This window comes from Opisthocomus hoazin, chromosome 6 (genome assembly GCF_030867145.1).
Source record: "Opisthocomus hoazin isolate bOpiHoa1 chromosome 6, bOpiHoa1.hap1, whole genome shotgun sequence".
NCBI classification, from domain to species: Eukaryota; Metazoa; Chordata; class Aves; order Opisthocomiformes; family Opisthocomidae; genus Opisthocomus; species Opisthocomus hoazin.
In genome coordinates, this window is record NC_134419.1 from 1,368,129 (window position 1) to 1,395,937 (window position 27,809).

Here is a 27,809-nt window from a genome sequence, read left to right on the forward strand (position 1 = left end):
GCAGCCGGCTCTGGGTGACCCTGCTTGGGCAGGGGGTTGGGCTGGGTGACCCACAGAGGTCCCTGCCCACCCCCGCCACGCCGTGACCCTGTGAGACTCCGCGTCCTTCCCGCACGGAGCGGGGGCCGCTCCCCCGGCAGGCGCGGGCAGCGGGGAGCAGCTCCCAGCAGCCAGACCCCGCGCTGGAGCAGCAGCGACGGCCCCGGGACCCGGGCTGCGAGCTGCCCGCCCCGCGAAGGACTCCTCCTCCTTCCCCTCAGCGCAGCCATCTCGGCCCACGCCCCGCGGCTGAGGGCCCGCTCGGGGCGGGGCGAGAGGCGGGGCGAGAGGCGGCCCCGCCCCCCGCCCCCTCAGCCACCGCCTTCCCGCCCTGCGCGCGGTCTCGCGGTAGTCTCGCCTCGCCTCGCGCCGCGCCTCTCGCGGGAGCGGCCGGCCAAGATGGCGGCGGCGGCGGCGCCGGGCCGTTGAGCGGGGCCCTCCCCCCCGGGCGGCTCCTGGGCGCGGCGGGCGCTTCCGGCGGGTGATGCCGGCGGGACGGGACTCTCCTCCGCGGCTCTGAGCGCATCGACTCCTCCGGCGGGGCCCCGCCGCGCCGCCGCTGGCCATGACCGGGGAGAAGCTGCGCTCGCTGCGCAGGGACCACAAGCCCAGCAAGGAGGACGGGGACCTGCTGGCGCCCGGCGAGGAGGAGGCGGCCGCCGCGCCCGGAGGCGTCTTCACCGGGGGGCGCGGGAGCGGCGGCAAGGGCGGGCGGGCCGGGGGCCACCGCATCTTCAGCAACCACCACCACCGGCTGCCGCTGAAGGGGGGCCCGGCGGCCGGCGGGACGGGCCCGCCCGCCGAGCCCGCCAAGTGCCCGGCGCACTTCCCCGTGCACGAGTGCGTCTTCAAGGGGGACGTGAGGCGGCTCTCGGCCCTCATCCGCACCCAGGGCATCGGCCAGAAGGACAGCCACGGTGAGCGGCGGGGGGGCCCGGGGCCGCGGCTCCGGTTTCTGGGGGGTCTGCGGGGCCCTTGTCCCCGGGGATCTGCGGAGCCCTTGTCCCGGGGGGTCTGCGGGGCGTTGGGTTTTGCGGGGCCCCGGGGGGTTCCGCGGGGCCCCGGCGGGGTCTGCGGGGCCCCTGTCCCAGGGGGGTTCCGCGGGGCCCCGGCGGGGTCTGCGGGGCCCCTGTCCCAGGGGGGTTCCGCGGGGCCCCGGCGGGGTCTGCGGGGCCCCTGTCCCAGGGGGGTTCCGCGGGGCCCCGGCGGGGTCTGCGGGGCCCCTGTCCCAGGGGGGTTCCGCGGAGCCCCGGGGGTTCTGTGGGGCCCCTGTCCCAGGGGGGTTCCGCGGGGCCCCGGGGTTTTGCGGCCCTGCCGCGGGGAGGGTTCTCGGGGTTTTCGCGATGCGAGCGAGCACGGTGCCGGCTGTTGTAAGAGCGGGAGGCTGGGAGAGCTTCCTCTTGCCCGGGGTTGCTTCATGGCCGAAACCCTGCTTTGTAAAGAAAAACCCAAAAAACACCCCAAAACGTTACGCTTTAAGGCGTCCGAGCTGTCACCTGTTTGCTTGCGGAGGTGAGGAGAGCGGTTCCTCTGCCCGCTGGTGGAACTGGCTTGGATTTTTCTCCAGGCTATAAAAACAAACCGAAACTTTCTTCTGTGCTTTTTTGGTTTTTGGTTTTTTTTTTTGGTTTTTTTTTTTTTTTTAAATGCTTTGGTTCAAGGAGTTGGAAGAGCCGAGATCTTGTTCTCTGCTCCCCTGCGAGCTTGCTTTGGACGGAGAAGCAGCAGTAGCAGGGGCAGAAACGTGATCCGTACGTTGCTCTGTAGTGCATAAATACTTAAAATCTTGCTAGGGCGTTTTAAAATAATGCATTGAATTTGGGGAGTATTCTAACATAGTTCAGAAATAAATTGGCCTGTCAAGTCAGCTGAAGTTTCATGGTTAGTTTTCATCTCTTTGTTTCCTACCTGTTTCAAGAGTAACACGATGGGTTTCTGCTGGAGGATGCTAAGATGTGCCGTGTGTGGTATCTGGAGAAGTTGTGATTGAAGGGTACAGTTAAGTTCTTTTTCTGATTGAGAGGAATGTTCCCTTTGTTTTACTTAAATGTGTTATGTAAAATAAAAAGTAACGTTGAGGTAGAGCAGTCTTTGGGATTGCTACAGTGGGGAGAAGAACGTAATTGGAAATTAAAAGCCATGGCCGTGATAACGTTAGGCACTCTGGAACACAAGCTGATGTATGTGGAGCAATAGACAGCTCGGTTTTCTCAATCAAGACAGGAAGGAGCGTTTCTTACAACCGTCATAACGTTTTTCTAAGTACGTTGTTATAAATATAGCTACAGATATATTTATCCTGTCATCTTTGTTCCGAACGTTGCAGCAAATACTGGTAGAACGAAAGCAACAGACTCGGGAAGAAATTTTCTCACTCGGTGTGGTCCTTCTGCTGACTTCTCCCCTACACCTCCTCCAGTTGCTCATCAAACAACTCCTCATCATAAGCTTCAAATCTTTACTGTGAAGGCACTTCCTGATCCGTCTTTGCTGCACTATCGGCTCCAATGTGTATCACAAACATTGGTACCATCCTTTTTTTAATATATACACACACACACATATAAAGAAGTTTCAGATGAATGTCTTTCTGCTTTCTCAAGGCTGTTTACAGTAGGAACACTTTGGGGATTTCTGTCTCATTATCTTCCTCCAAGTTTTTACTTTACGTTTTCTTTGGCTATGAAGTTTTCAAAAAAACCCCAACAACAAAACCAGCGATGTCTTGGCATACCAAAGGCCTGACTACTGTTTCCTTGTTATTGTTTTCTTTCTGCCCGAATCCCTCTTGTTTACATATTTGAGCTGTGAGTTATTTGGGCTAGATAGTTTCAGCTTACGATTATACTCAGAAATAAGCCAGCAGAATGCTGGCACTTGCTAAGGAAGTGGCGGAGGGGAGAAAGATCTTCTAGTAACAGTTACTGTTTATAATTCGGTCCCGTTTGTGGTGTGCGGTTAAGTGCAGAGAAGCCAAGCCCTGTGGAACGTTAACGCTCGGCGTTGTGATAAAACAAACGCTGGCTGTGTCTGTAAATGGAGCGCAGCCTGCCTCGTGCCATGAGTTAACCTCGTAAACCGTCACCCGTCGGAAGGCCAGTATTATTCCAAAAAAAGGAGTTTCTTGGGAGAAGCTTGTGTGTGTAAACCCTACTAGATTATTTTTACTATAACATGCATTTAAGAGCTTAAACATACATTCAGAATAAAAACATGTAGTCTGGAATAAACACATCTTGCTGAATTACTCTTGGAAAACAGACTCGGCTTCCTTGCGGGTGTGCCAGATGCCGATGGAAAGGCTGAAGCTACGCATGCACGCGCGTGTGGACAAGCGCGTGATTTTGTGCGCGGTTTCGTGCGAACGGGCTTTGTTTGCGTGCCCCGGATGTGCCCGTGCAGGGCTGCAGGCACTGTTGTGTCCCTGCTTGCTGGGAATACGGCCCTGTAGGCTGTCTGGCTTGCGGAGGGACGCATGTACGCTTGTTTCCTGAAGCCATGGATGTTGATGAAGTTGCCTTTAGGTGGAAGGGAAGTGTGAGCTTTGTTTGTGTGGTGAATCAAGCTGTTGCCAGAAGAGAATGGATTTGATTGCAGCTGTTGGAGTATGTGCCTATTCACGTTCTAGATCAGAAATGATCATGTCAAACACGTTATCATTACGATCAAATTGCATGGAAGTCATCAAAACTACACGTCAGCCACGTAATTATTTACAGTGCCCTTTTTATTACAGCTCTCTTACCCAGGTAAACGACGTTTCCTTCTCTCTCCAGCAGCTGTCCCGTGTAAAGCTACTTGTTTTCACGGAATCTAACGCTTACCGTTGCGGCGTGTGCTGTGGTTCGCTGAAAACCTCAAGCTATTAAAAGCATCCATGCAACTGAAAGAACTGCAGCTGCCCTCTCCCACCCTCTTGCCTATCCTGGCAGAAATGCTTCGTTGCACTGTGCACTGGCTAGGAAAAATTGATTAGCGTTAAAAGGTCACAATTTTTTTTCGTCAGGCTAATTTTACCTAGAATTACTCTGTAGGCTCTGGATCGTAAACCTTGTAGAGGAGCCACAGCTGTTCTTGCCATGATGAAGCAGCTGAACATGATTTGTATTCTATGATTGCTGGAACTTGGGGTTGTGGTGCAGTAGAATTCCAGTGGAGCGCTTCCCTTTGAGTCCTGTAACTAGTGGTGCTAACTAATTTATCAGTCTGGGACTTTTACCATCCAAGTGCTAGCAGAAGCTTGATAGTGTGGCTTTGTTTCAGCAGCTGCTGGGATTGGGTTTACGTTTTCAGATCCCATCTCTGCCAGAGGAGTAGGAGGTAACTGTCCTGTTGTGCCAGGTTCCTGAGATGAAATGTGTGGAAAGTCTTTGGCTGCTGCCTGCTTCAGACGCCAGTGAGGACTGCGGGTGCTCCGCAGTATTGATGGTTGGTGGTTGTTGCTAGATGGGAGACTGTGGCAGCACTGGTCTCATCTTTTCCAAGGCATTTGTCTTCCCTGGGCAGAGCAAAAGCTTACCTCTGCTTAAGACTGTGATCAGACAAAAGAGGAGTCTTTCTGCTAGAACAGCTCTTCCCTTTCTCCTGCTGGGGGGAAGAACCTTCATGGAGACGTTTCATGGAGACTGAACCTTCATGGAGACTGAGCGATTCATCACCATAAGGCCTGCATTTTGTGACATAACAACCTTACGCAGTTTGGATGGCTTATTTTGATAAGTCAGAGTTAAATTTATTACTGATAAAACCCCTTTTGTTTGGCCCAAAGAGCATCAAGACCTCCCCCAGTTTATCAGATCTTAAGACGGATGATTAGTGATGGAACTGTGCAAAATGCCGTTCCAGGTTTGATTTTTCCGATGTGCCAAAGCTCACATTGTGTCCCAGCTCTTGCTGAGACTGTTTTCCTCTCGGGAGGGGGTCAGGGCAGTGCTTTTGTAAGGTAGCAGTGGACTTTTGATGGAGTAAAAGCGTAGGTGAGATGGCTGTGGTGCTCACAGGCTTTGGCGTGCTCCGTGCGCAGTCCTGCTGCCACGCTCCCGCCGGCTCTCCAAGCAGCCGTGCGCTCTGTCCGTCCCTGCTGAGCTTGGCTGCTCCGGCGTGGAGTTGTCTGGAGAGGAGTTTGTCGTGGGTGCTGAGAAGAAGGCCTGGCTGGCCAGGTAGTCCAGAACAGGAGGAGCTACGGTGTTTCCTTCCAAGTTTCATAATGTCCGTTTTCTGCGTGTTTGCCTTGCCTCTCCTCCTTACCCCCTTGCCTGAAGGTGCTTCCCTGGCTTCCCTGTTAGTGTGGCTCCTCTCCCTTTGGTACAGCAGCTAACCTCGTGTTTCATCTCTCTGATGTTGGTTGAACCTTAGGCAGCTCCTTGCCAGGGACTTGCTGGCTGAAGACCTCTTTTCAGCTTCCTCATAAATAGCTTTTCGTTGTTTTTTTTTTTTTCATTCTGGAATTGATAGATTCTAATTTCTGTGCTTTATCAGTTATTGTACTGCCTGTTTTTCTGCGTGCTTCTCTTCCTCTCCCCCTTGTCTGCTGTGTCCAAGTTTCCTATCTAATTTTGAATTGCGTACTTCTTGGCGTGAAGACGATCACTGAGTCAAAGAAAAAGCCTGTGCTGGAAGAGCTCTCTGGAGGTGATCTAGTCCAGCCTTCTGCTCAAAGCAGAGAAAACACCGGAGTCAGACCAGGTTGCTCTGAACCTCGTCCAGAGGAGTTCTGAAACAGCGTGCGTTGCTGCGCTTCCTGCTCGTTGGCTGAACGAAACCCAGCAGAGCTCTCGGAAAGCTGCAGGGGCCTGGGTAGCTTTCGTTTTGTTGTTTCTTGCCATTGCACCAAGCTGTCATAGCTGCTGGAGCTGTTTGGCTCTGTTCTGCTCGCTGTTTGAAAGGTGGGGTGTTTTTTCAAAATTTTAAGGTTTAATAATGTAAGAGAAAACTTAGTGTAGAGCTATTTATATATATATATATACACATATATCATGTTGAAGTGCTTGGTAAGGTGAGGAAAATGTTTACCCCTGGCTTGCATCATTTGAATTTTCTGAGTACATGGTTTGGCTCGTTCTCAAGTTTGTTCCTCGGTAACGTTGTTATTTCAGTCACTTAACAAAGAATGGCTGCATCCGGTATTCTAAATTGTGTTTTGGCTCACGGATGTTACAAAATCTATTAATAGAAAATTTGAGGTTAGCTTAGTTAGAGTGTGTGTAATGAACTAGGATGTAGCTGTCTGATGTTGGTAGTGACCCACAAGCATAGTCTGTGCTACGGTTTGAATAGCTCATTCAAAACCACTTAGAAACTCTGCCTTTGACTGCTTGCCTATCTTGATCAGAGATTTCGTGATACTCTAGTGGCAGTTACTTTGTGGAGCAGGCTCTCGGTGTTTTGGATTGCAGCTTTTAGATGTACAGTACCTCGTCCTTTGCATGTAGCAAGTACTTATTGCTAACATGATAGCATAAAATAACCCTAAAATCAAGTGCATTTGGTATAATTGCAAAAAGAGATTTGTTTTCCAGCAGTTGTTCTTTTAACTCCACTAAGAAAACGTTTAAATACATAAACAGAGTAATACAGTTAAATGGAATAATTTTGCATCCTTAAGCTACGTAAATAAAATGTGTCAGAATTCAGGTAGCAGCATTAATCCAGAAAAACGAGACTCTATACAGTGTGTATTTAAGAACAGAAGTACAAAAAGTGTCATGTGCATAGCCAGGAAAATGGGGTCATGTTTGTTACAGAAAAAATGAGCCAAAATGTAAGAAGAGTCACTGTTTTGTGTTCTGCTATACTACTCATATATATATATATATTCATATAACTAAGTTGCTTAGCATTAGTGGCCAACGTCACTGAAGCCTTCGGCTGCAGACTCTGCCACCTGAGTAGCGTGAGCTGCCCTCAAACCCTTCCTTGCCAGGCTCAGGGAAGGGGGGCCCAAGGGCTCGCTGCAGCTGGACGAGGAGGGAGTGGGGTCACCCCTGACAGCAGGAGGGCCTCTGAAGAGAGGGGCCGAATCTGCAGCCTGCCCAGAGGCGAGGGACGGCCCCAGGCAGGGACAGAAGCCCCCAGACCCGAATAGCAGCATTGGATCAGCGGCCGCTTGGACACCACGTGGAGAACTCATGTGGGACAGGAACTGGGGTCGCCCAGGGGTTTATTTGTTCGGGGTCCCTCTCTGCAGGCACCCAGCTCGAGCTGTTTTACACCACTGTAGCACTCAGTAAATTCATCTGGTGTATGTCGTGTCGGGGACTCTACTTTGGGGAACCTAGGGCCGAGCCTGAGCGATAAGGAAGTGCTCGAAAATGGGGGGGGAATGTTGAAAAGGAGCACCCGTCGGGTCCCTGGAGTCACCCACTGCGAAGGGACCCCGGTCCCAGCAGTGAGAGTCTGGGGTGGTGTGTGCGACTGTGGAACGGTGGGTGAGTGCTCAGGCAGCAGCTTCTCCCTTCGCAGTGTTTGTGATACCTGCTGATAATCTCAGAAGCTTTCTTTGGGTACAAGGTATTAAAATCACCAAAAGTTTTTTTGTAGTGAAGGTACTATTACTTTGCAGTCTGTCCCATACTGTATTAGTAAAAATTTTATACTAAATCTTTGAAAAATTAATAAAATAAGCTCTTAAATTTTTTATCAGTATCATATCTTTGAGTAGCTTCTAACCTAGGTATGTCATTCTTTGAAACAGCAGACTTTTCAGACCATGATGAGCATAAAGGTTTGAGTTGTCTCTTTCCTGAAGATACAACTGGACCTCTTTGGCTGGAGTGAGTTTCAAGGTGCCGTTTAAAAAATAAAAAGCTCTCTTGGCCCCTGAAATGTGTTTCAGATATATTTATTGTAACAAGTATAATCCAAATATTGCTTAGAAAAATGTAACTGCTCTGGTGTATTGTAGTGTGTTCCTTGGTTAGGTCACGTAACTGAAGTGTTTGAACACGTAACGTGTGAGTTGTCTGTGCAAACGCCTGCAGGAATTGCAATGGATTCTGTTACCTTGAATCTAATATCTTTTTGTTTCTGTTGCTTGTTTCAGGAAACACTCCTTTACATCTTGCTGTGATGTTGGGACATAAAGGTGGGTAAAACCATTAAGTTTGTTGGCTCTTAAATTGTCTGGAAGACTTAGAGGCAAGAGGAAAAAAAATTTCTTTTAATTTTCTGGAATGTGATCTTGTGTTTCAAGCTAGTTCAAAGTTGAGCTTTTCTGAAAAGAAGGTGCCACACAGATTTAAGAGAGAAAAGTTGGAGGAGAAATCAGAGCTGTTCTTTAGGCCAAAATCAAGGAGCTGGTCAGTGGACGGAGTAGGCTGGAAAGGAGTTGTAGCAGTCGGACTCTTTGTGAGCCTGGAACAAGAACAGTGGGTGGACCCAGCTCCTCTCTTTTTGCCGAGCTAGAAGGAAATTGGGCAACTTGGAATATTGTAAAAGACTGAGAACTCAGAGCAGCGGAGGCAAGCACGTGCACGCCTGCTTCCCCTTTGGCGTCCGAGCAGCTGGAGCAGAGGGAGACTCCGTATGTGCAGGCAGGGCGCCTGATGCGGGCAGAGCTCTCTTGGAACGTGCAGTTAATTCATGGTGCAGAAGAGTTACTGATTTCTGCTTGTGTCTGGTCGGCTGCATGCTTTAGATGTCAGCCTGCAGTTCCCCTCTGGGCTGCTTTCTGCACAGTCGGTCACCCTGTGTGCGAAGCCCCAGGTCCCCTAGGAGAGCCTCTGCCTCGCTTGCCTCGAGCAGGGCTGCTCGGGCGTGACGTCCAGCGCGGTGCCTGGTGTTACTGCTTTGGCTTTGAAGCCTCTGTGGTTGTGGATCCCCCGAGATCCCCAGGTCCCTTCCTAGCTTCTCAGTCCGTCTCGTTGGTGTCGAAGGTCACTCTTCTGTCTTTCTGGGGTGATGCATGCAGACCGTTCAGCTGTACCTAGCAGCGTTTGTAGCCAGTCTTTCCTCAAGTGCAGGGTGAATTTGCATCCTGTTTGTTTAACTGAAAATGTGGCCTGGCTGGCAAAAGCAGGCTCGTCTGCCTGCTCGCTGTGCGGTGTTGTGATTGTGTTAGCCACTGTATTTACGCAACCATCAAAACACCCCTCTCTGTTTGCTGACAAAGTGATTGGAGCTTTTGTTTGTTTACCACAAAAGATAGTATATTCACCAGCGAGGAATTTCTTCCTTTCCAAGCTCTGTGCTTGCCAGTGACTCATGCTTGTTGCATCTGGAATGGCTGGTAGTGTTTCCTGTAACACCTATGGTAGGAGAAGAATCCAGGAAGTTCCTCTGCCCGTCCTATGGGTGATGAGACGCTTCCTCAGCCTGCAGCTCCAGCTTGGTGCTGCTCTGCCATTTGCAGATGGGTCAGGTCGATTCTAATGAGATGTGGTGAGGAAACTTTCCATGGTTAGAAACTGAAGAACCGTTTCAAATGAGGGCAGATTGTTCAGAACTTGGAAACACTGAAAGCTTTCTTCTCTTCTGCATTTTAAGGACTGTTTGTCGTTCCACCATCACCTTTTACCCATGGACAGAGAAGGGAATGCAAGTTGAGCTGTGACTCTGCTAGGAACTTGTGTGGCTTTGAGATGTGAACGTTGCTTTGTCGGCACAGCGTGTGCGTGCTGAGCATCGGGGACAGCACTGATGCGCGCTGTTACTGATGCTGTTGATGAAAAATGTAGCACGTTACAAGCGTGTACCTCTGTTGATGGAGCACAGGACCATGAGTTGTGTGCTCTGTTAGCAGTGCTCCAGATATCCACACAGAATCACAGAATCACAGAATAGTAGGGGTTGGCAGGGACCTCTGTGGGTCACCCAGCCCAACCCCCTGCCCAAGCAGGGTCACCCAGAGCCGGCTGCACAGCACCGCGTCCAGGCGGGGCTGGAATATCTCCAGAGAAGGAGACTCCACAGCCTCCCTGGGCAGCCTGGGCCAGGGCTCCGTCACCCTCAGAGGGAAGAAGTTCTTCCTCATGTTCAGACGGAACTTCCTGTGCCTCAGTTTGTGCCCATTGCCCCTTGTCCTGTCGCTGGGCACCACTGGAAAGAGTCTGGCCCCATCCTCCTGACACCCACCCTGCAGATATTTAGAGGCATTTCTAAGGTCCCCTCTCAGCCTTCTCTTCTTCGGGCTGAACAAGCCCAGCTCCCTCAGCCTCTCCTCATAGCGGAGATGCTCCAGTTCCCTCCTCATCCTCGTAGCCCTCCTCTGGACTCTCTCCAGTAGCTCTTCATCTTTCTTGAACTGGGGAGCCCAGAACTGGACACAGCACTGCAGATGAGGCCTCACCAGGGCAGTGTAGAGGGGAAGGAGAACCTCCCTCAACCTGCTGGCCACACTCTTCTTGATGCACCCCAGGATTCCATTGGCTTTCTTGGCAGCCAGGGCACACTGCTGGCTCATGGTCAGCCTGTCGTCCACCAGGACACCCAGGTCCCTCTCCGCAGAGCTGCTCTCCAGCAGGTCCGCCCCAAGCCTGTACTGGTGCCTGGGGTTGTTCCTCCCCAGGTGCAGGACCCTGCATTTGCCCTTGTTGAACCTCATCAGGTTCCTCTCTGTCCAGCTTTCCAGCCTATCCAGGTCACGCTGGATGGCAGCACAGCCTGCCGGGGTATCCACCACTCCTCCCAGTTTGGTGTCATCAGCAAACTGGCTGAGGGTACATTCTAACTCTTCATCCAGGTTGTCAGTCCTACAGTACCTGTTACTTGCCACACAGCCGGTTATGCACGTATTCTGAGGCTTTCCTAGGTCAGAGTGTGCTTGTTTTCCTGCTGTAGATGCCCCGTCACCACAAGGTGTTACACCAGGTAGGGATGTGTTAGTGCCGTGGCTTCCTCTCTGCCCCTTGCGCACGCGATGTTCTCAAGAGCTGCTCGAAGTCGATGTCTCCATGCACATTTCTGGCAAATCAGTTCACCTTTGGGCAAAGGGGGCTCAGCTAGAGTGGGTGAAGACCATGCACAGCTTCCAGGTGTGGAAGACGTCAGGTGTGTCTTGGTACCTGGTTTTGTGCGTTACGTAGAGAGCGCTGATGTAATGTTTTGCAATTGTTTGTTACGTAGTCGTGTGCGTGTGTACACACGTACAGAAATGCAGCTCCATCAAAAGCAACGTGTAAGAAGCAGAAGGGACATTCTTCAGTGGTTATGTGACCGGGGGTTGATCACCAATTATGTTTTTAGTGCGGATATTTAACAAGGAAGTGCTATAATTACTTACATAAATGTTTTTCGCTTGTATAAACTTTGAGTCAGGATCCTGGTATGTATTTTGATAATAATAAAGCAAAATTAGTAGATATTCAATATATTAAACAGTTTGTTTCCTGTATTATGAATGATATTGTGACATCCTTGATGTTTACTGTAAATAATTATTACTATTTTGTTACAGAATGTGCCCACTTGCTTTTAGCCCATAATGCTCCAGTAAAGGTGAAAAATGCTCAGGGATGGAGCCCTCTTGCAGAAGCCATCAGCTATGGAGACAGACAAATGAGTAAGAACCTCTGCTTCCCAATTAGTCAGAACTTGAGGCCTCATTTGGAACAGGAAAACAAAGATTTTCAAGCCAGGCTGTCTTGTAATACACCTGTTTTAGTTCTCTGAAGAGTTTGTCTTTAGCAGCTGAACTTTTTTGTATCTAAGTATGATAAGACAAGCTCTACACTTGTCCATTTCCCTGATAAGAAAGAAATTGCGTTAGGATACGTAACGCTGAGTAGAGTTAAGATTTTGCGTAAAGTGATTGTAAAAGCTATAAACTGGCATTCTGTATTTAAAACTGGAGTTACAAGGTCAGAATGGATTTGAGCTGTATGGGGTCATAAGTGGACCTCCTCCATATGGTCATATGTATCTTTGAAATATTGATTGGCAATGGGGCGTTGCTTTTGTGTTGCATCTCAACAGGCTAGTAGGCAAATATAGCGGTTACTTACTCGCTTCAGATATGAAGTAGTAAAGGGAGAATTATTCTACTGCTACTCACTAGTGGATGTTAATAGTATTTGGTATTGCCATGTCCCATAGCAGAAAACTCACGATGTATTATATATATGTTAATATAGTAATGTGCTAGTTTGTAATATACTAACAGCATTCTGCACGTCAGCTCCTCGCTACTAAATAATTTTCTCCGTGGGGAGTGGATGTTGTGCAGTCTGCAGGCTCGTGTTCAGTACTGTACGTGTGTACCCACGTGTGTACTGACAGGCGTGTAAAAGACCTCTTGACATGATTGGATGCTTTATATTATGAACAATTATGGAGGCTTTTCTTCCTGTTGCGATCAGAGTAGGCTATGGATAATTACTACAACTTGAAGTCAATGTCTCCGAAGTCTAATGAAATGTTACATTTACATTGCTTTTATCTTCTTATTTTCAAATAACGACACTGACCTGTAATTAACAAACAAATAGATTAGATTTACTTTATAGTTTAATTTCTGTTTAGTTACAGCACTCCTGAGGAAGCTTAAACAGCAGTCCAGGGAAAGTGTTGAAGAAAAGCGACCTCGATTACTAAAAGCCCTGAAGGAGGTAAGTGTAAAGCAGTTGTGTTGACAGCAGCGGATCGTGATGGAAAGCAGTGGCTTGTGTTCTTAGTACGGACGCTCTGGCAAATGGTGGAGAAGATTTTTACTTGCTTTTGCAAATCTCTTTTGCCCTTAATAACCATTTTGGCTTACAGTATCTATTTTAAGAGGTCACAGAATTATGTGTATCTTTAAGATAATACTTCCTTCTCAGCTTCTAAGAATTCAAACAGAAAGGTTTGTGCAAGACAGACCTGCTAGTCTTCTTTGCAGTCTAAAAGTTAAAGAATGTATCTTTAATCTGTATTTATTTCATCAGATTTTTAAGGCTTTCTTAAGTCTTTTGGTGAGTAATTTACTGGTTTTGTTTAGTCACCAGTCATGAATGACACTTTCTTTTCTTGCTTAGTAATGAAAGAGATTTTTGGTTTAATTCTCCATCTACATGCAGCAGCCAGTTCTTCCTGAGCACAGTGAAACATTCCTCAGTTTAGGGAAACCAGAAAGAAAAGCCCAGTTTCCTCCGTTTCAGACTGCTGCTGGTGTGCTAAAACTGTGGTTATACAATGCAGGTGGGGTGAGCTCCTCCTGCCTAGTCAAGTGGTAAAATAGGAATGGGTTTGTAGACAACCAACGATTTATCTTGCTGTATTTCAAGTGAATTACACCATACATCTGAAAAGTTGAGCTAAGCTGTATCAGTGATACACGCCACGAATACGCTCTACCAACGTTCCTACAGCTTTCATTGATCTGAGAAGAAAAAAACCTGCTGCCTGTCTAGAAGTGAAAAGCTTTCTGGTTTTGTGTGCGAGCAACCAGAAAGCAGCCACAGCCTTGCTAAAACAGCTCTGCTGTTCCTCGTTCCTGCTGGTGCGAGGCCGCGCCCAGAGCTGCGTGTTTTTCTTCTCACGTGGAGTGGAACTCTGCGGCTCCCTCAGTGCATCACCAACATTTGCTGGTTTTAACCATCACCCCTTACTTTGCTTTTGCTTTGCATACAGGTTAAAGGAGTTGGCTGGCCCGTGTTTATGGAGGTAGAGGAATTTTTATAGAATGACTCAAGCATATTTCCAGAAGACAAACTGAAATTTGCGTGTGTGAATGGTCCTAGCTGAAACTTGGCTCATTAATTTAAGCCAGAATTATAATTCAGTGGGGTTGGATGTGATCAATCAAAGCAAGAAAAGAGCTCCATAGATCTTTTTTTAAACACATAGTTACAATAAATCTTTTACAATCCATGGCTTAATAGCTGTGTAAATTATTTTTAAAAAATCATTAAAAATGGGTAGTTCAGATGAGTTGTGTAATGTTATCATTGTCGATTCGACTCTGGTTAAAGCTTCAGAAATGTTTAAGTTCAGTAGAAATTCAAATACTAACATTAGAGAAAAGGTTTTCTTTGTTTGGCAAAACACAACTTCTGCTTGGCTTTCAGCAAATTTTACAGTTGTCATTTAGACTAAAAAGCTTGTTAATATATTCTTCTTTTCATCTCAGCTAGGTGACTTCTATCTAGAGCTTCACTGGGATTTTCAAAGTTGGGGTAAGCGATTGCGTATTCCTTTCGCAGGGAGATAATGTAATCAGTCCTTAGCATGCTTGATCTCTCAAGCTTAAATTCTCTTCTGGTTTGCATGCTGGAAAGGTCACAATCCGGTTCTCAAGTTCTAAGTTCTAAAGGACAGACAATTTTTTTGCCAAATTGTTTTTGCTTTTTCATTTTTGGAGCTGAATTCTTTTCTGTAATCCAGTGACACCGTATGGGGGGGAGCAAGCTGTTGTTTACTTTAAGAAATTGGTTATTAGAGGAGCAGAATATCCAAATGCCTCTACCTGGTCGATTGGTGTCACTACAGAGCAGGGGTTTGAACAGCCGAGTTGAGGGGCTGGACTTGGGGCGTGGAATTTCCTGAATTTCTTTTATGTGACTGTATAACATCTAGCATTTTCTCAATTTCCTCCTCCTCTGATCTGCAGAAGAAAAATCTAAATCACTTAGCACAGATGTATTAACCATGATCAACATGTCTGAATAATGTCAAAATATTGAGGTGATACCTTCTGTTACTGGTTGAAATTTGAGTTATTAATTTGATATATTTTCATATAGGCATAGTCTAAGTATTTGCTACACTGTGTGCCTCTTCCAGCATTCAGAGGAGGAGTGAGCAGCCAGGCTGCCATCAGGCGTTGAGCAGACATGGAACAAACACCTCATTTTTCTAGGTGGCCTAGAAAGCGGTAGGTTTAGTGAGTGGACTTTGTCATGGAAGAGCCAGCATAAAAAAAAAGAGAGCAGAGCTAGGCATGGGGTAAGATAGGACATAGCTTAGTGATGAGACTTACAGCCTGGCTTGCGGAGTGGGATGGTGGCAGCAAGACGTCCATCGCGCAGAAAAAAGCCATGCCAGAGGTAAAGCCAGCTTCTAGGGTTGCTCTTCCCCAGCATCCTGCTGTGCCTCTGTTCACACTAGTTACTCCTTTCTGTATAGTCCCTTTTCTCAAAGGGAAAAAGGTGCTGTGGGCAGTGCCTCTGTCCTAGTTACTGGTCCTCTAGGCTGCGTACATTGAGCGGGTGGTCTCAATTCTTTGTAGTTCGTTTTGAAGAAAGTGTTGAAATGCCACGGTGAGGAATTGGTTCTGTTGCTGTGAAGTGGCCCTGCTTAGCACAAGCACAGCTGCAGGCTCCTGCACCAGCTCGCAGCAGTACGCCGACTCGCAGCGCTGGTGGCTTCATGTTTGCTTGTTTCCAGCTTAGTGCACTGGATTTTTTTTCCACCTGTGGCTGTTCTGCTTAAATTGTAGCTAGGCTTTCGGTTGGTACAATATGTACATAAACTATCGGCTCATAGACTTAAAATCTCAAACAGCTAGAAGCCAAGTTATCAGAATTTATAAATGTTAGCTGCGGCTGTGGACGTTTTAAATTATGTCCTGATGCTGAAAGTAGTCTGTACAATTACAAATCAGTTTTGCAGTTATTGACTAGAAAAAACCCTGGTGTTGGTCAGTTGTATTTGCACTGAGATTGTGATGGGACATGGTATGCTGTGTTTTTATTCAAGCACCCTGAGATTCAAACCCAGGTATAATTTTGGTAGAAATGCTTTACAGAGAGGAAGCGCGGTGTCCTAACTGTGTTCTCTCTCTGCCTACCTCTAGTGCCTTTACTTTCCCGAATTCTGCCTTCTGATGCATGTAAAATACACAAACAAGGTATAAATATCAGGTAAGTACTGATCTTCGTGTGTGCTAAGTCATAGATATCTGCATTTTAGTGAAAACGCCAGATTCCAGTGTGGTCTGAGAGAAATCGCGGAGGAGTCTGCAAACGTTTGAGAAACAGCGTTGTGTTTGTACACTGGCGTTAGAGGCAGGAGGTCGTTTGAACTTCAGACTATGTCTTTTTTCTCTTTTGATCTGAATTTGACTTCAGCTCCTGAATCACTTAAAATACAAAGTAAAAGAAGTTAAGCTACATAAGGCTTCATCTACCAGACATGACAATGATTAATTGAACAATAGGAATTTTACATTTTTAACACAGTCTCAGATACGTGAGGTTTCAGTATTTTGTGGAGAAATATTGCTGGTCCAGTCTGTGTAGTGAACAAAGTGGTATAGTTTATCTCTTAAAATGCTTGACGTGAAGGATTCGCAAACTCAGCAGAGTGCTTCCAGGGCTTTTTCCAAGCTCACCACTTTAACTGGTTTGGGGTTTTTGGATTCAAATGTCTGTTCTGTTTAGGTTCCAAAATTTAAAACAAATAAATAAAAAGTCAAGAATATGATTCAGAAGATTCAATCTGTAGAAAATTTTGTTCCATTAAAGCTTTTAGCATAGATGTGTGAGCTGACTTTTTAGGTCAGGTTTGAGTCTGCGACCATTTCTTGCCTTCGCATTTTTGTGGCTCTCCTTGTGTGAGACTGGCACCGAGTGGGAATAGCTACAGATTCTTTCCTGAAGTCAGGCCAATAGATGGTGAGCGTGAAGCAGTCACCCCTTAGAGCTGAAGTGGTCACTAAATTCAGGTTCTGTAACGCTCTTTGTTAAAATAATAAATATTCTAGCAATAGCCAGTATAAACTGCTAGAGCGATCTTTGTTCTTGGCTCCATCTTCTAGTTATTCAGGTCAGCAGAATTATTTCTTTTGTGTTGGTGAGGGGGGAAAAAGTAGAAATAGTAACTAAAAGACGTCAAATCAAAAATCAGTCTGTTTCTTCGTCCTCTCCATAATTTGGGTCATGTCCTGACATTGTTACTCCAGTCAGTGGCTGCTGCTTGTAGAGTAGGATGCTGATCCCATGGAGCTGGTATTTGAGTGTTTATGGGTAACTTCTTCTCAAGTATTGGTGTATTTTCACAGGCTGGACACAACTCTCATAGACTTTACCGACATGAAGTGCCAACGAGGGGATTTAAGCTTCATTTTTAATGGTGATGCTGCACCCTCTGAATCTTTTGTAGTTTTAGACAATGAACAAAAAGTTTACCAGCGAATACATCATGAGGTAAATATCTGTGTGAATGTGGGGTGTAAAATGCCTCAGGCTTTTACTTCACGAGTCTGACTTATTTTCTGAAACAAAACGTGCCTCTCTGAAAGACCCAACAAGCTCCAAAGAAATGCAAGCCAAAGAATTTTTTGTTCAGTTGACATAACTTGAGCTGTATAGGTCACATAAAATTTTGTTGTGAAAAGCAGTGCTTTTGAATACAGGCTTCTAAATGAGGAAAAACCTTGAGTGTGAATACGTTGGGAAACTTTGTGTCATTCTGAATAGGCAAAAATACATCTTAATTTACGGCGCATGCTACTTTTAGCCCTTCCAGTGGGCTTAATGCAGGTGTCTTCAGGTAGGTTTTCACGCTTGCTTGCCACTGCCTTCCACTCGTATGGTCACTCGGCAGCCAGTTCAGTTGTTAACAGTGCCAGGGTATAACTCACTGGACCCCTTGTATTTAGTCACATTTTTAATTATAGCTTTATCCATCAGTCACTTAAGCACATGGATCTTTGCCTGTGGAAAGGCTGTGACTGCTGAGCTTCCAGATAAATCACGCCTGGATGCTTTATTTGCATTAATAGTTAAGATCAAACTATTTGGTAACCATTTGGCCAGAGCTTCTATAAAACAGTTTACAAATTCAGGAAATGCTAGTTCTGGGTAAAGTTCCGAAGGAAAAGGGGGATTGATTTTTTTTTTTTTTAATTTTTTTTTTATTATTTTTTGTTTTAGAAGAGGTAATCGTTATTATTAAGTTCTATTCAGTATTTGGCAACGTTTCTTCTAGGAATCTGAGATGGAAACAGAAGAGGAGGTTGACATTTTGATGAGCAGCGATATTTACTCAGCAACATTATCAACCAAATCAATTACCTTCGCGCGTGCCCAGACAGGATGGCTTTTTCGAGAAGACAAAACAGTAAGCTGGAAGAAAATTTCACAGACTGCATTACTGAGAGAAAATAGCTCAGAAAGGCTTACGATGGTGTGGTTGGGAAGAAATGGGCAGTAAAAGAATAGGAGGAAAAATGTCCCCCCTACCCCCACGATTGTCACTGGTTTGACCACAGAGAATACACTGCCTGGGTAAGAAAAAGGTAGCCTGGAGGAAAGATAACGAGCTGGGTGGAGAACAGATGGTACAGAAAACTACCTGACTGTAGGAGTGCGTGGTCTGTGGAGGCACATTCCAGGGCGTGCAGTGAGGATTCTGGGTGCCTCTGCGTCAGGGGGGTGCAGGGGGAAGGGGGTGCTTTCCTCTGGGTGCCCCTTTCCGTGTTGTCAGTCTGACGGAGGTACAAGCGCTCAGCTGGGAAGGAACGGAAACGGCCACCGTCGTGACTTCCGTGGGCAGGAAATGGCTGTCTTGTGTCTAGCTCTGAAGGGTTTTGTTTTCAGCCAGATCTGTTCAGGTGCTGCCGTTCCTGGAGAGTTTTCATCTGAGCTGGTGTTTCTGAACTTTTTTCCTTGTGAATACCAAATCCTTATTCTGCATGTGTGAATTACCCTTTAACACAGCTTGCTTCATCAGATTTTCCTTGGCCACTCTTAAATTCTTAACCTATCTTTTCTGTCTCAAAGTTTCCTTTGCTATGAAATACCTGTTCCTGATGGAGTTGTTGCCTTTGTGCTGTGCATCCCTTTCTGGGACTGTTCACTGACAGCTCGTCTGGTTGGTTGTGTAAATCACAACATCTCAATCCTGAAGTTACCATACTGCACTGACGTGCAGTTATTTGGATATACAATAATTGAAATGTTTTAATTTTACCTTCTGTGAGTCAATAATGTCCAATTCCTTTTGTGCAGGAAAGAGTAGGAAACTTTTTGGCAGATTTCTACTTGGTTAATGGACTTGTGTTAGAATCAAGGAAAAGAAGAGAACATCTCAGTGAGGAGGATATTCTTCGAAATAAAGCTATCATGGAGAGCCTGAGTAAAGGTGGCAACTTAATGGAACAAAATTTTGAGGTATGCTTTAGTAATTCTTCACAACATGTGGATTTTTGCATAGGAGGATAATCTTTCACACCAGTCACTTAGCAAAATCTACAGATAATGTTTTTCTGTTTTGATAGTCTTAATTTTAAAATAATAAGTGTGACCTACAAGTATAATCATGGTGATATGTTAATGATTTATCCTGATTACTGCACACATTGAGGAATTTCTGTGATTGTATTGGGTATTTCAGTCTTAATTTGTCTCAGTAAAAGATGAGGGTTTTGGCTGTGCCAAATCACTTCAACTTCTTTTAGACCAAATGTTTATAGTATAGAATGTGTTTCTGGTTTTCTTTTCAATCGTGTTTGCCTTTAGCTTCATTAAAATGAACGAAGCCTGTCATTATCGCCATGAAATCAAGAGCTATTCAGAAGGAGCCAGATGTCATCTGGGAACACGCATACAGCCTTTTAAAAATGATTAATTTATTTCTGTATTAGCTTGTGCTTTGTTATTTGTCAGTCAGACACTTGAATTAACTGATTAACTGATGTATTAAACCAGCCAGCTTCTGTGTAAAATACAGTTTGAGGCCAGACACCTCAGTGGAGGCTGAGAGCAAGAGCAGGAGATGGAAAAGCCCGGTGAAGTGTCAGCTGCAGACTGGATAGGCTGTATTGCTGTTCTTTGTAGAACTGACGTACAGTTGCATCTTTTGAATGGCAAAGTTCTAAGAGAATATAAGGAAAGATCAACAGTTAAGACATGTTTTTTTTGAACAGCCTGTCAGACGGCAGTCGCTGACTCCGCCATCACCCAATACAATTACGTGGGAAGAGTACATATCTGCTGAAAATGGAAAGTGAGTGCTTTTGCTTTATTGGCATTGACTTCCGTAGACACCTTTACATTATTGGTTTGGGGTTGTGGTTTGGGGTTCCCTCCCCCTCCCCTTTTTTTTTTTTTTGCTTATGTTCTCTGGTTTGTGGCTGCTTTCTGTCGATCGTTTTCTGGGGACAGAGGCACATGGGGCTTGGTGTCTGAGGTGTTCAACATTCTTCAGCAGGCTGGCTGGGAACCCGATACCTGCATACGTAAACAGTGTTACTGCATCAGCTGGAGATAAAATTAGTGGATGGGCACCTACCTGATACACCCATGGCTTGAAATGTAAACACTTTGAAAATAGGCACATCTAAACTGGGGGTTTTTTTAAGGATGTTTTTTTTTTTTAGATAATTCTCTAACTGTGTTTGTCTCGTCTCCCGGTTTAGCAGAACCCATAGTAATCTAAATTAAGATGGTTACTGACTCATGTTTACTATGCACAACTTCTACTTTTAAAGTATTTGCTTTATTGTAGGGATTCTTTACTGATGTTTTCAAACCCGAGTCTTGCTTCTTTCCTTTAAAACTGAGGCTTCACTGAGAGAAAAACTGACTTTGCCTTTCTCCCCCGACCCCGCCTTACAGAGCTCCTCATCTGGGTAGAGAGCTGGTCTGCAAAGAAAGCAAGAAGACCTTTAAAGCCACGATAGCGATGAGCCAGGAATTTCCCTTAGGGATTGAATCGTAAGTCAGAATTATTGGCCTTGAATGTTATTTGTAAGTAGGAAAAGTTTTAATGTGTTTATGAATGTGTTTGGAGGCTGGTAACAAGTGGTGTCCCCCAGGGGTCAGTACTGGGCCCAGTCTTGTTTAACTTCTTCATCAACGACCTGGGTGAAGAGTTAGAATGTACCCTCAGCAAGTTTGCTGATGACACCAAACTGGGAGGTGTGGTAGACACACCGGCAGGCTGTGCTGCCATTCAGCGTGACCTGGACAGGCTGGAAAGCTGGGCAGAGAGGAACCTGATGAGGTTCAACAAAGGCAAATGCAGGGTCCTGTACCTGGGGAGGAACAACCTCATGCACCAGTACAGGCTTGGGGTGGACCTGCTGGAGAGCAGCTCTGCGGAGAGGGACCTGGGAGTGCTGGTGGACGACAGGTTAACCATGAGCCAGCAGTGTGCCCTGGGTGCCAAGAAAGCCAATGGGATCCTGGGGTGCATCAAGAAGAGTGTGGCCAGCAGGACGAGGGAGGTTCTCCTTCCCCTCTACACTGCCCTGGTGAGGCCTCATCTGGAGTACTGTGTCCAGTGCTGGGCTCCCCAGTTCAAGAAAGATGAGGAGCTACTGGAGAGAGTCCAGTGGAGGGCTACGAGGATGAGGAGGGGACTGGAGCATCTGTGCTACGAGGAGAGGCTGAGGGAGCTGGGCTTGTTCAGCCTGGAGAAGAGAAGGCTGAGAGGGGACCTTAGAAATGCCTACAAATATCTGCAGGGTGGGTGTCAGGAGGATGGGGCCAGACTCTTTCCAGTGGTGCCCAGCGACAGGACAAGGGGCAACGGGCACAAACTGGAGCATGGGAAGTTCCAGCTGAACATGAGGAAGAACTTCTTCCCTCTGAGGGTGACGGAGCCCTGGCCCAGGCTGCCCAGGGAGGCTTTGGAGTCTCCTTCTCTGGAGATATTCCAGCCCCACCTGGACGCGGTGCTGTGCAGCCGGCTCTGGGTGACCCTGCTTGGGCAGGGGGTTGGGTTGGGGGACCCACAGAGGTCCCTTCCAACCCCTACTATTCTGTGATTCTGTGATTCTGTGAACTGCAGAAGTCTTCATATCTTCAGATAGGGGAATTTGGCTGTTTAAGACTTGTGAGTGCCGTCATGCTGTTAAGCAAGTAAGCTGTTCAATTAAAATTGGAGACCTCGGTGCTGGTGTGCCTGTTCCTGGAAGAGCCGAGCGCTTATCTCGCTTGATAAGACCAGAGGGTGGCCAGGTTTATCAATAACTTGTCACCATACCGATGTGCCTGATGCGACAGAACTCGGTTTTGCCCATAACAACTTTTAGCACAAAGTCCTGTCCTCTCAGCCAGTACAAAACCACATCAGGTTCCTTATGTCCCTGGAGAAGAGGGTGCGGTGCTGTACGCTTCGGTCTCTTCTGTAAAGTGAGGACAAGAAATTAATATCTTGATGTTTATTTGTCTGCCTGTGCTCATACGGGATGGATCACTTGGAACTGCGTGCGAGGACGCTGGTACCGAAGCTCAGGGACATAGATACATAAACGTGATGTAACTTTTGAACTCCTTTTGTATCGCCGTGCCCTGTGGGTCATGGGTGTCTTTTCTAGAGGGAAAGCTTATGAAAGAACTTGTAATTAAGTCTGTTTTCCTTTTCAGATTATTGAATGTTTTAGAAGTAATTGCACCCTTCAAGCACTTTAACAAACTTAGAGAATTTGTTCAAATGAAGCTTCCACCAGGCTTTCCTGTAAAATTAGGTAAGATGGCTACTACAACTCTCGTGGCTTTATATTTCCAAGATGTGTGTACTTACTCATGTGGTGTGCTCAAAACTTCTGTGGGGTTTTGGAGAAGAACTCTTACGTGAAAGAGCGTGCTGCTGTAGATTTCAGGAGAACGTACTTAAAGTTCGTGGAAGGAACATCAGGCAGGAAATCTGCAGCTGAAGGGTGAATGTAGTGCCAGTCAGGGGGAGAGCTCCGTGATTTACATTTTCCTAATGCCAGGGTCTTGCTCTAAGAGCCATGTGGATACGCTGAAATACCCTTGCACTAAAGCATGGTCTCAGGAGTGACGTATTCTGTAGCATTCTCGTCTTTCTTTGTCCTCAAGGATTCTGGTGATACATTTTTCACTTACAAATAAATAGAAAACTATTACACTTTTACGAAATGGAGATGTACGAAGCAATTTATTCATGGTATGGATTATCACAGCACAGACTGCCAAAGAGCAGCAGTGCCCTTTGAGCAGTGCAGGATTTCTTGCGCAGCAGTGAGCTGTTTAAGCTAGACAATCCTGAGCAGACCGTGTGCCTCCTCCTATCGTGTTTGCACAGCTCTGTTTATTGAGGATTGAATTTGTGCTTAATTTGTTAAGTCAGTCCACGGGCAAGCCAGTTTGAGGATAACTCGTAAGTCTTCAACCTCAATTCAGGTTGGAAAAGGCTTATGTTTTAAAGCAGAGGTTGAAGAGGTTTGCCTTTTCACGTGGATTTGCTCACCTAAAGCCTACGTGTGGCAAGGGTATTGTATCTGGTATCACCTTCAGGCCAGCATCCTCTGTTTTACCAGATGGATCTGTGTGTTCACAGCACCTCGGTTTCCACGCCGTTAGTCTGCGTCGAGAAAGGCAAACCACAGAATTAACAACATTGACAGTTTTTTGACTGGTGTATTGAATTGGGTATCGTTTCTGCGCTCAGGTTCTTGAGACCACCTCCTGTTTTAAGAGCTTTGAATCGCCACTGTGGGGAACGCTCCCCCAGCTGCTACACCTTTAGCAAGTCTGAGGTTAGAAACCTGGAGGTAGCAGTTGGTAACTGTTGCCCAGCCTGCATTTCTTTGCTCGTCACTGTACCGTTTTGCTTCCTATCCAGATATTCCTGTATTTCCCACCATCACAGCCACTGTGACTTTTCAGGAGTTCCGCTACGATGAGTTTGATGAGTCCATCTTCACTATTCCTGATGACTACAAGGAGGACCCCAGCCGTTTCCCTGACCTCTAACTAAACTGGAAGGCTGATGGTGAAGAACAATACCAGCGTACCGCGGTGATGGATGCACCCAGCCCACAGAGATAGGTAGAAAAGTGGGTTGCAAAGGAAGGGATGAAGGTAATAATCCAGAAGAAAAGGGAACACGCATCGAATGACGCAAGTACTGACACTCACTGTAACGGGCATCTAACCTAGTTCCTGATTCCAGCAAGTCTCCTGATGTGTCGTTCACACTTTGACACATCCAGTACTACAAGCGTGGTGGCCGGACACCTCGGTGACCCTGGGAACACTGAACAGCTGTGAGGACTGTCATTCGTTTTTAAATTTTTTTACATTTCTTGGTGATACGAAAAGCACTCTTGGACCATTAGCATCAAAGTCGAAATGTCTTAGCTGGATATTAGCCCTTCCAAACGTCCCGCCGTACTTACGATGACCTTGTTATATTCTTTCAGGCTTTCTCTTCATGAACTGTAAACTATGTATCATGATGTATAGTTCAGTAATTTGAATGTTAGTTGGGCCTATATTAGAAGGAATGCGTTTCCTGTAGATGAATGAACCAAATGGTAACCATTAAACGCTTGCATTTTCACGCCGCAGCACCCTTCAGAGGTTCCCTGCTCTGCGGGGAAGAAGGTGCCTCCTCCAGCACCCTGGTGCGACCCAGCATGGTGCTCTCCGTGTCTCGGAACCCTTACCTGCTTCGCTGATCCTCCTTCCCCTGGCTCCGTGCTCGCCCTCCCGTCACCACGCTGGCTCGGGGGGGTCCCGGCCGTGCCGGCGACGCTGCGCGCAGCTTCACTAGCGAGAAACCGCCACGTTTTTTGTTGGTTCCTCACGTTCACCGAGGAGCCGTGCTCCGTGCTGGCTGGTGGTGGTGTCCAGCCCCCGCGTGGGGAGAGTTACCGGAACAGGAGGCTCGAGCACTAGGCCTGAAGGTGGAAGAAGTTTCTCTTGAGGTTGGTTTAGTTGTAGTGCACATCGAGTAGGGCTCACTTTGGAAGGTTTTGTTTGCAGATGCGTAGGGTGTGTCCAGATTAATTTCCTTCCTCGTGGTATTTTGAACAGGTAGGGGTTCCGGTGCTCTGGCTTCTGGAGCTGATTCTCATTCCAGTCCCCCGATTTGACAATAATCCAGCTTTTTGGTTTGTGAAAAAGAACTTGTGCAAAAGGCTGATGGTGCTATTTGTTTGTATTAAGAAATCTAGATTAAAGTGCTGTGGTGTAATTGTACAAAAATGTAAATATTTTCAAAATTATATTCTTTGTGCACTGTAGTTAAAACTTTTTCTGGAAGTCAATAGAGTTAAGGATCAAAGTTTATGACAAAGAGTAGCGAAGGTGCCCGGGACCCCGTGGGGGACGACAGACGGGGCTGGCGTGGCAGGGCCGGGCGCTCCCGCGGCTCCTGGCATCCGTCCGCAGCAAACCCGAGGGACGCGGTGTCCGCTCCCCGGGCGGGCTCCGAGCGAGTCGCCGGCGGCAGAGCGCGGAGGAGCCGGGGGTGGGCGGTTGGGTGGGTGCTCTCCCAGCGTCACCGCGGGTTTGGCGGGTGGGTAGCGGCCACTTTGCAGGCTGTGATCGATCCCCTGAGTTATTAATTCAAAATCAAACAGAAAAATAGAGGGGGGGGAAGCAAAGGGGAGTGCAGAACTGCAGTTGCCTCTGACGTACTACGAGGGCTATGAGGATGGTGAGGGGACTGGAGCATCTCCCCTACGAGGAGAGGTTGAGGGAACTGGGCTTGTTCAGCCTGGAGAAGAGAAGGCTGCGAGGGGACCTAATAAATGCTTATAAATATCTTCAGGATGGGTGTCAGGAGGATGGGGCCAAGCTCTTTTCAGTGGTGCCCAGCGACAGGACAAGGGGCAATGGGCACAAACTGAGGCACAGGAAGTTCCGTCTGAACATGAGGAAGAACTTCTTCCCTCTGAGGGTGATGGAGCACTGGAACAGGCTGCCCAGGGAGGCTGTGGAGTCTCCTTCTCTGGAGATATTCAAGACCCACCTGGACGGGGTCCTGTGCAGCCTGCTGTAGGTGACCCTGCTTCAGCAGGAGGGTTGGACTAGATGACCCACAGAGGTCCCTTCCAACCCCTCCTATTCTGTGATTCTGTACTGCGTCGGCAGCAGATGTGGAACATCCGGTAGGAATGATAGCACTTGTTCTGTCAAGTGATGATGAATTCCTGAAGTGTTTCACATCTCTGCCATGAACAGACGCCCACCGCGTGCTGCTCCCTGGACCCTTCCCGCGGGAGACCAGGCTGCAGCGTACGCAGAGGCCGGATTGTCCTGTCTGGGGGTAACGCCGGTGGGGCCAAACACGGCGTGCGCCCGTCGCCCTCCGTCATGGCTGCGGGGTCAAGGACTGTGCCTGGTGCTGGTGCGGCCACGTGCGGGGATCCCTCCCGGCTCGGCGTGTTTGGCAGAGCCGCCTCTCTGCGCGGGGTGGGCGTCAGAGACCTTTCCCTCGGTATCGCCGGGCCGGAGCCTCGTGTTTTCTGTGGCTTCGCAGTCTCGGTTGTCCCAAATCGCTGACCCAGGAGGGAGCAGACGTGGCTCGGGCAGGGCAGCGGCTGCGGCGGGCTCGGGGTTTGATCGGGAAGCGCAGAGCTGGCCCCGGGGGTCCCGGGCAGCTCCATCCGCCGCCGAGCAGCCGCTGTCTGCGCTGGCAGGGCCCCCGCTGTCCGGGGACACCCGGTCTGTGCTGCCAGGGACTCCGGCTGCGGATCTTGCGGGATTTTTTTAACCTTTATGATTACACAGCTGCGGACTTTGATACATTTTAAGATTTGCAGAACCTTTTGTAGCGGGGAAACTCTAAACGCAGGAGCGCTCGGGGCATGGTTCGTGGTGGCTGCGCTGCAAGCTGCAGGGACCCTCGTTAGCGAGAGGGCCGTTAGGGTGACCCTGCCTTGGGGACTCGCAGGGCTGTGACCGTCTGCACCGGTACCAGGGTTTCATCCTCCATTACCTGTTTTCTGCGCGAGGTTTCCCCAGCGCGTCGCGGCGTGACGCGTGCCCGGGCTGGAGGGAGCCTCGGTCCGCAGCCGTCTGCGGGCACCGGTGTCCGTTGCCGCTTGCCGGCTCCTGTGCAGGCCTCTTTGGGGAAACTTCACGTTTTCCAGCAGAGCTGGACTCCTGGTTTTCCTGTTCTCTCCTCCGTAAGAGCACGCTGGCGTCCAGGGGGGTTTGGTGCCCTGCTGAGCGGGCAGAGACCCGCGGCGCGCGGCAGAGGCTGGCCCAGCAGCGCAGAGCGTGGCGGCCGCAGCTCGCTGGTCCGACCCGCGCGTGGGGGGACTCCGGTGGCAGCGGGGAGCCCCGGGACCCCCCAGCACCTGCGCCACGGGGCCGGGCCGTGGTGGGAGCCTGGCCGAGGGAGCTGGTGCGGGTCTGGGGAGCGGCGCGCTGCCACGAGGGACCGTGGCGCGGCGGTGGGCTTGGGGGGGAGCCGGCAGCCGTGCCCAGGGACGCCGGCGCTGGGGGAGGGAGCTCCCCGCTTCGGGCAGCGTTCTGTGCTGAGCTCACCGTGGTTTGTTTTCTTCTGATGGCTCCGAGGGGTTTTTTTATGAATAAATATTCATAAATATTCACTTTGGTAAACGGAAATCAGAAACTGTCACAAAAGAATTCCTAGGGTTGTTTCTTAACCAAACTGTTCTACCGGTCTTCCAAAACACGGCTTTAATTTGTGGCAAAGGGAGCGGCGTTTTCTTTTTCCCTGGGAGGAGCTGCTGTTGGGTCACTGTACTCACTTCACCGCAATCCTTGGTTTGTGTATCGAAGTGATTTCTGACAGAGAACTCTGGATATATTTGTGCTGGAAACCCACCTTGTTGAGTTGGTATTCAAAGCAACTGTCTGTTTTTTTCTAAAACGTATTTGTTCTTGATTTGTAATTCATGCAAGGGTAACTGCATTATTTAATCTGTATTAACGAATTACCTGTAATGCTGCAGTTTCACATTTATTTTTCCTTACAATTTGTAATTATCATGGAAACAACGTCACTTTTTTGCATCTTACTAGCTGTCTGGTCCATGGTTTTAACTTACGTTCACCCATGGTAACTTTTGGTTGTATCATTTGTTAGAATAAAGACCAAACTACGCTGTTGGACTCTGCAGCGGGCGAAGACCGGGCGTGAACTCTCCCGTCGCGGCGCTTTCCGGGCTCTGCACAGCCCGGAGC

General features: G+C 48.0%; 1 protein-coding gene across 1 annotated transcript; it reads left to right on the forward strand.

The window, feature by feature from the left end:
- Window positions 1-443: 443 nt before the first annotated feature.
- ANKRD13C (ankyrin repeat domain 13C) lies at window positions 444-27,744 on the forward strand. Its single transcript, XM_075424236.1, has 13 exons — window positions 444-956; window positions 8,081-8,122; window positions 11,432-11,536; window positions 12,496-12,581; window positions 14,081-14,126; window positions 15,746-15,812; window positions 16,952-17,096; window positions 17,881-18,012; window positions 18,903-19,064; window positions 19,820-19,899; window positions 20,511-20,609; window positions 22,266-22,366; window positions 23,488-27,744. The coding sequence occupies exons 1-13, from the start codon at window positions 605-607 to the stop codon at window positions 23,616-23,618; spliced, it is 1,548 nt and encodes a 515-aa protein (XP_075280351.1). The 5' UTR covers window positions 444-604; the 3' UTR covers window positions 23,619-27,744.
- Window positions 27,745-27,809: the final 65 nt, after the last annotated feature.

Coding starts and splice junctions, on each gene's coding strand:
- ANKRD13C (XM_075424236.1), top strand. CDS start 605: ATGACCGGGGAGAAGCTGCGCTCGCTGCGCAGGGACCACAAGCCCAGC. Junction 957..8,080: donor CGGCCAGAAGGACAGCCACG/GTGAGCGGCGGG, acceptor TGCTTGTTTCAG/GAAACACTCCTTTACATCTT. Junction 14,127..15,745: donor CTGGGATTTTCAAAGTTGGG/GTAAGCGATTGC, acceptor GCCTACCTCTAG/TGCCTTTACTTTCCCGAATT.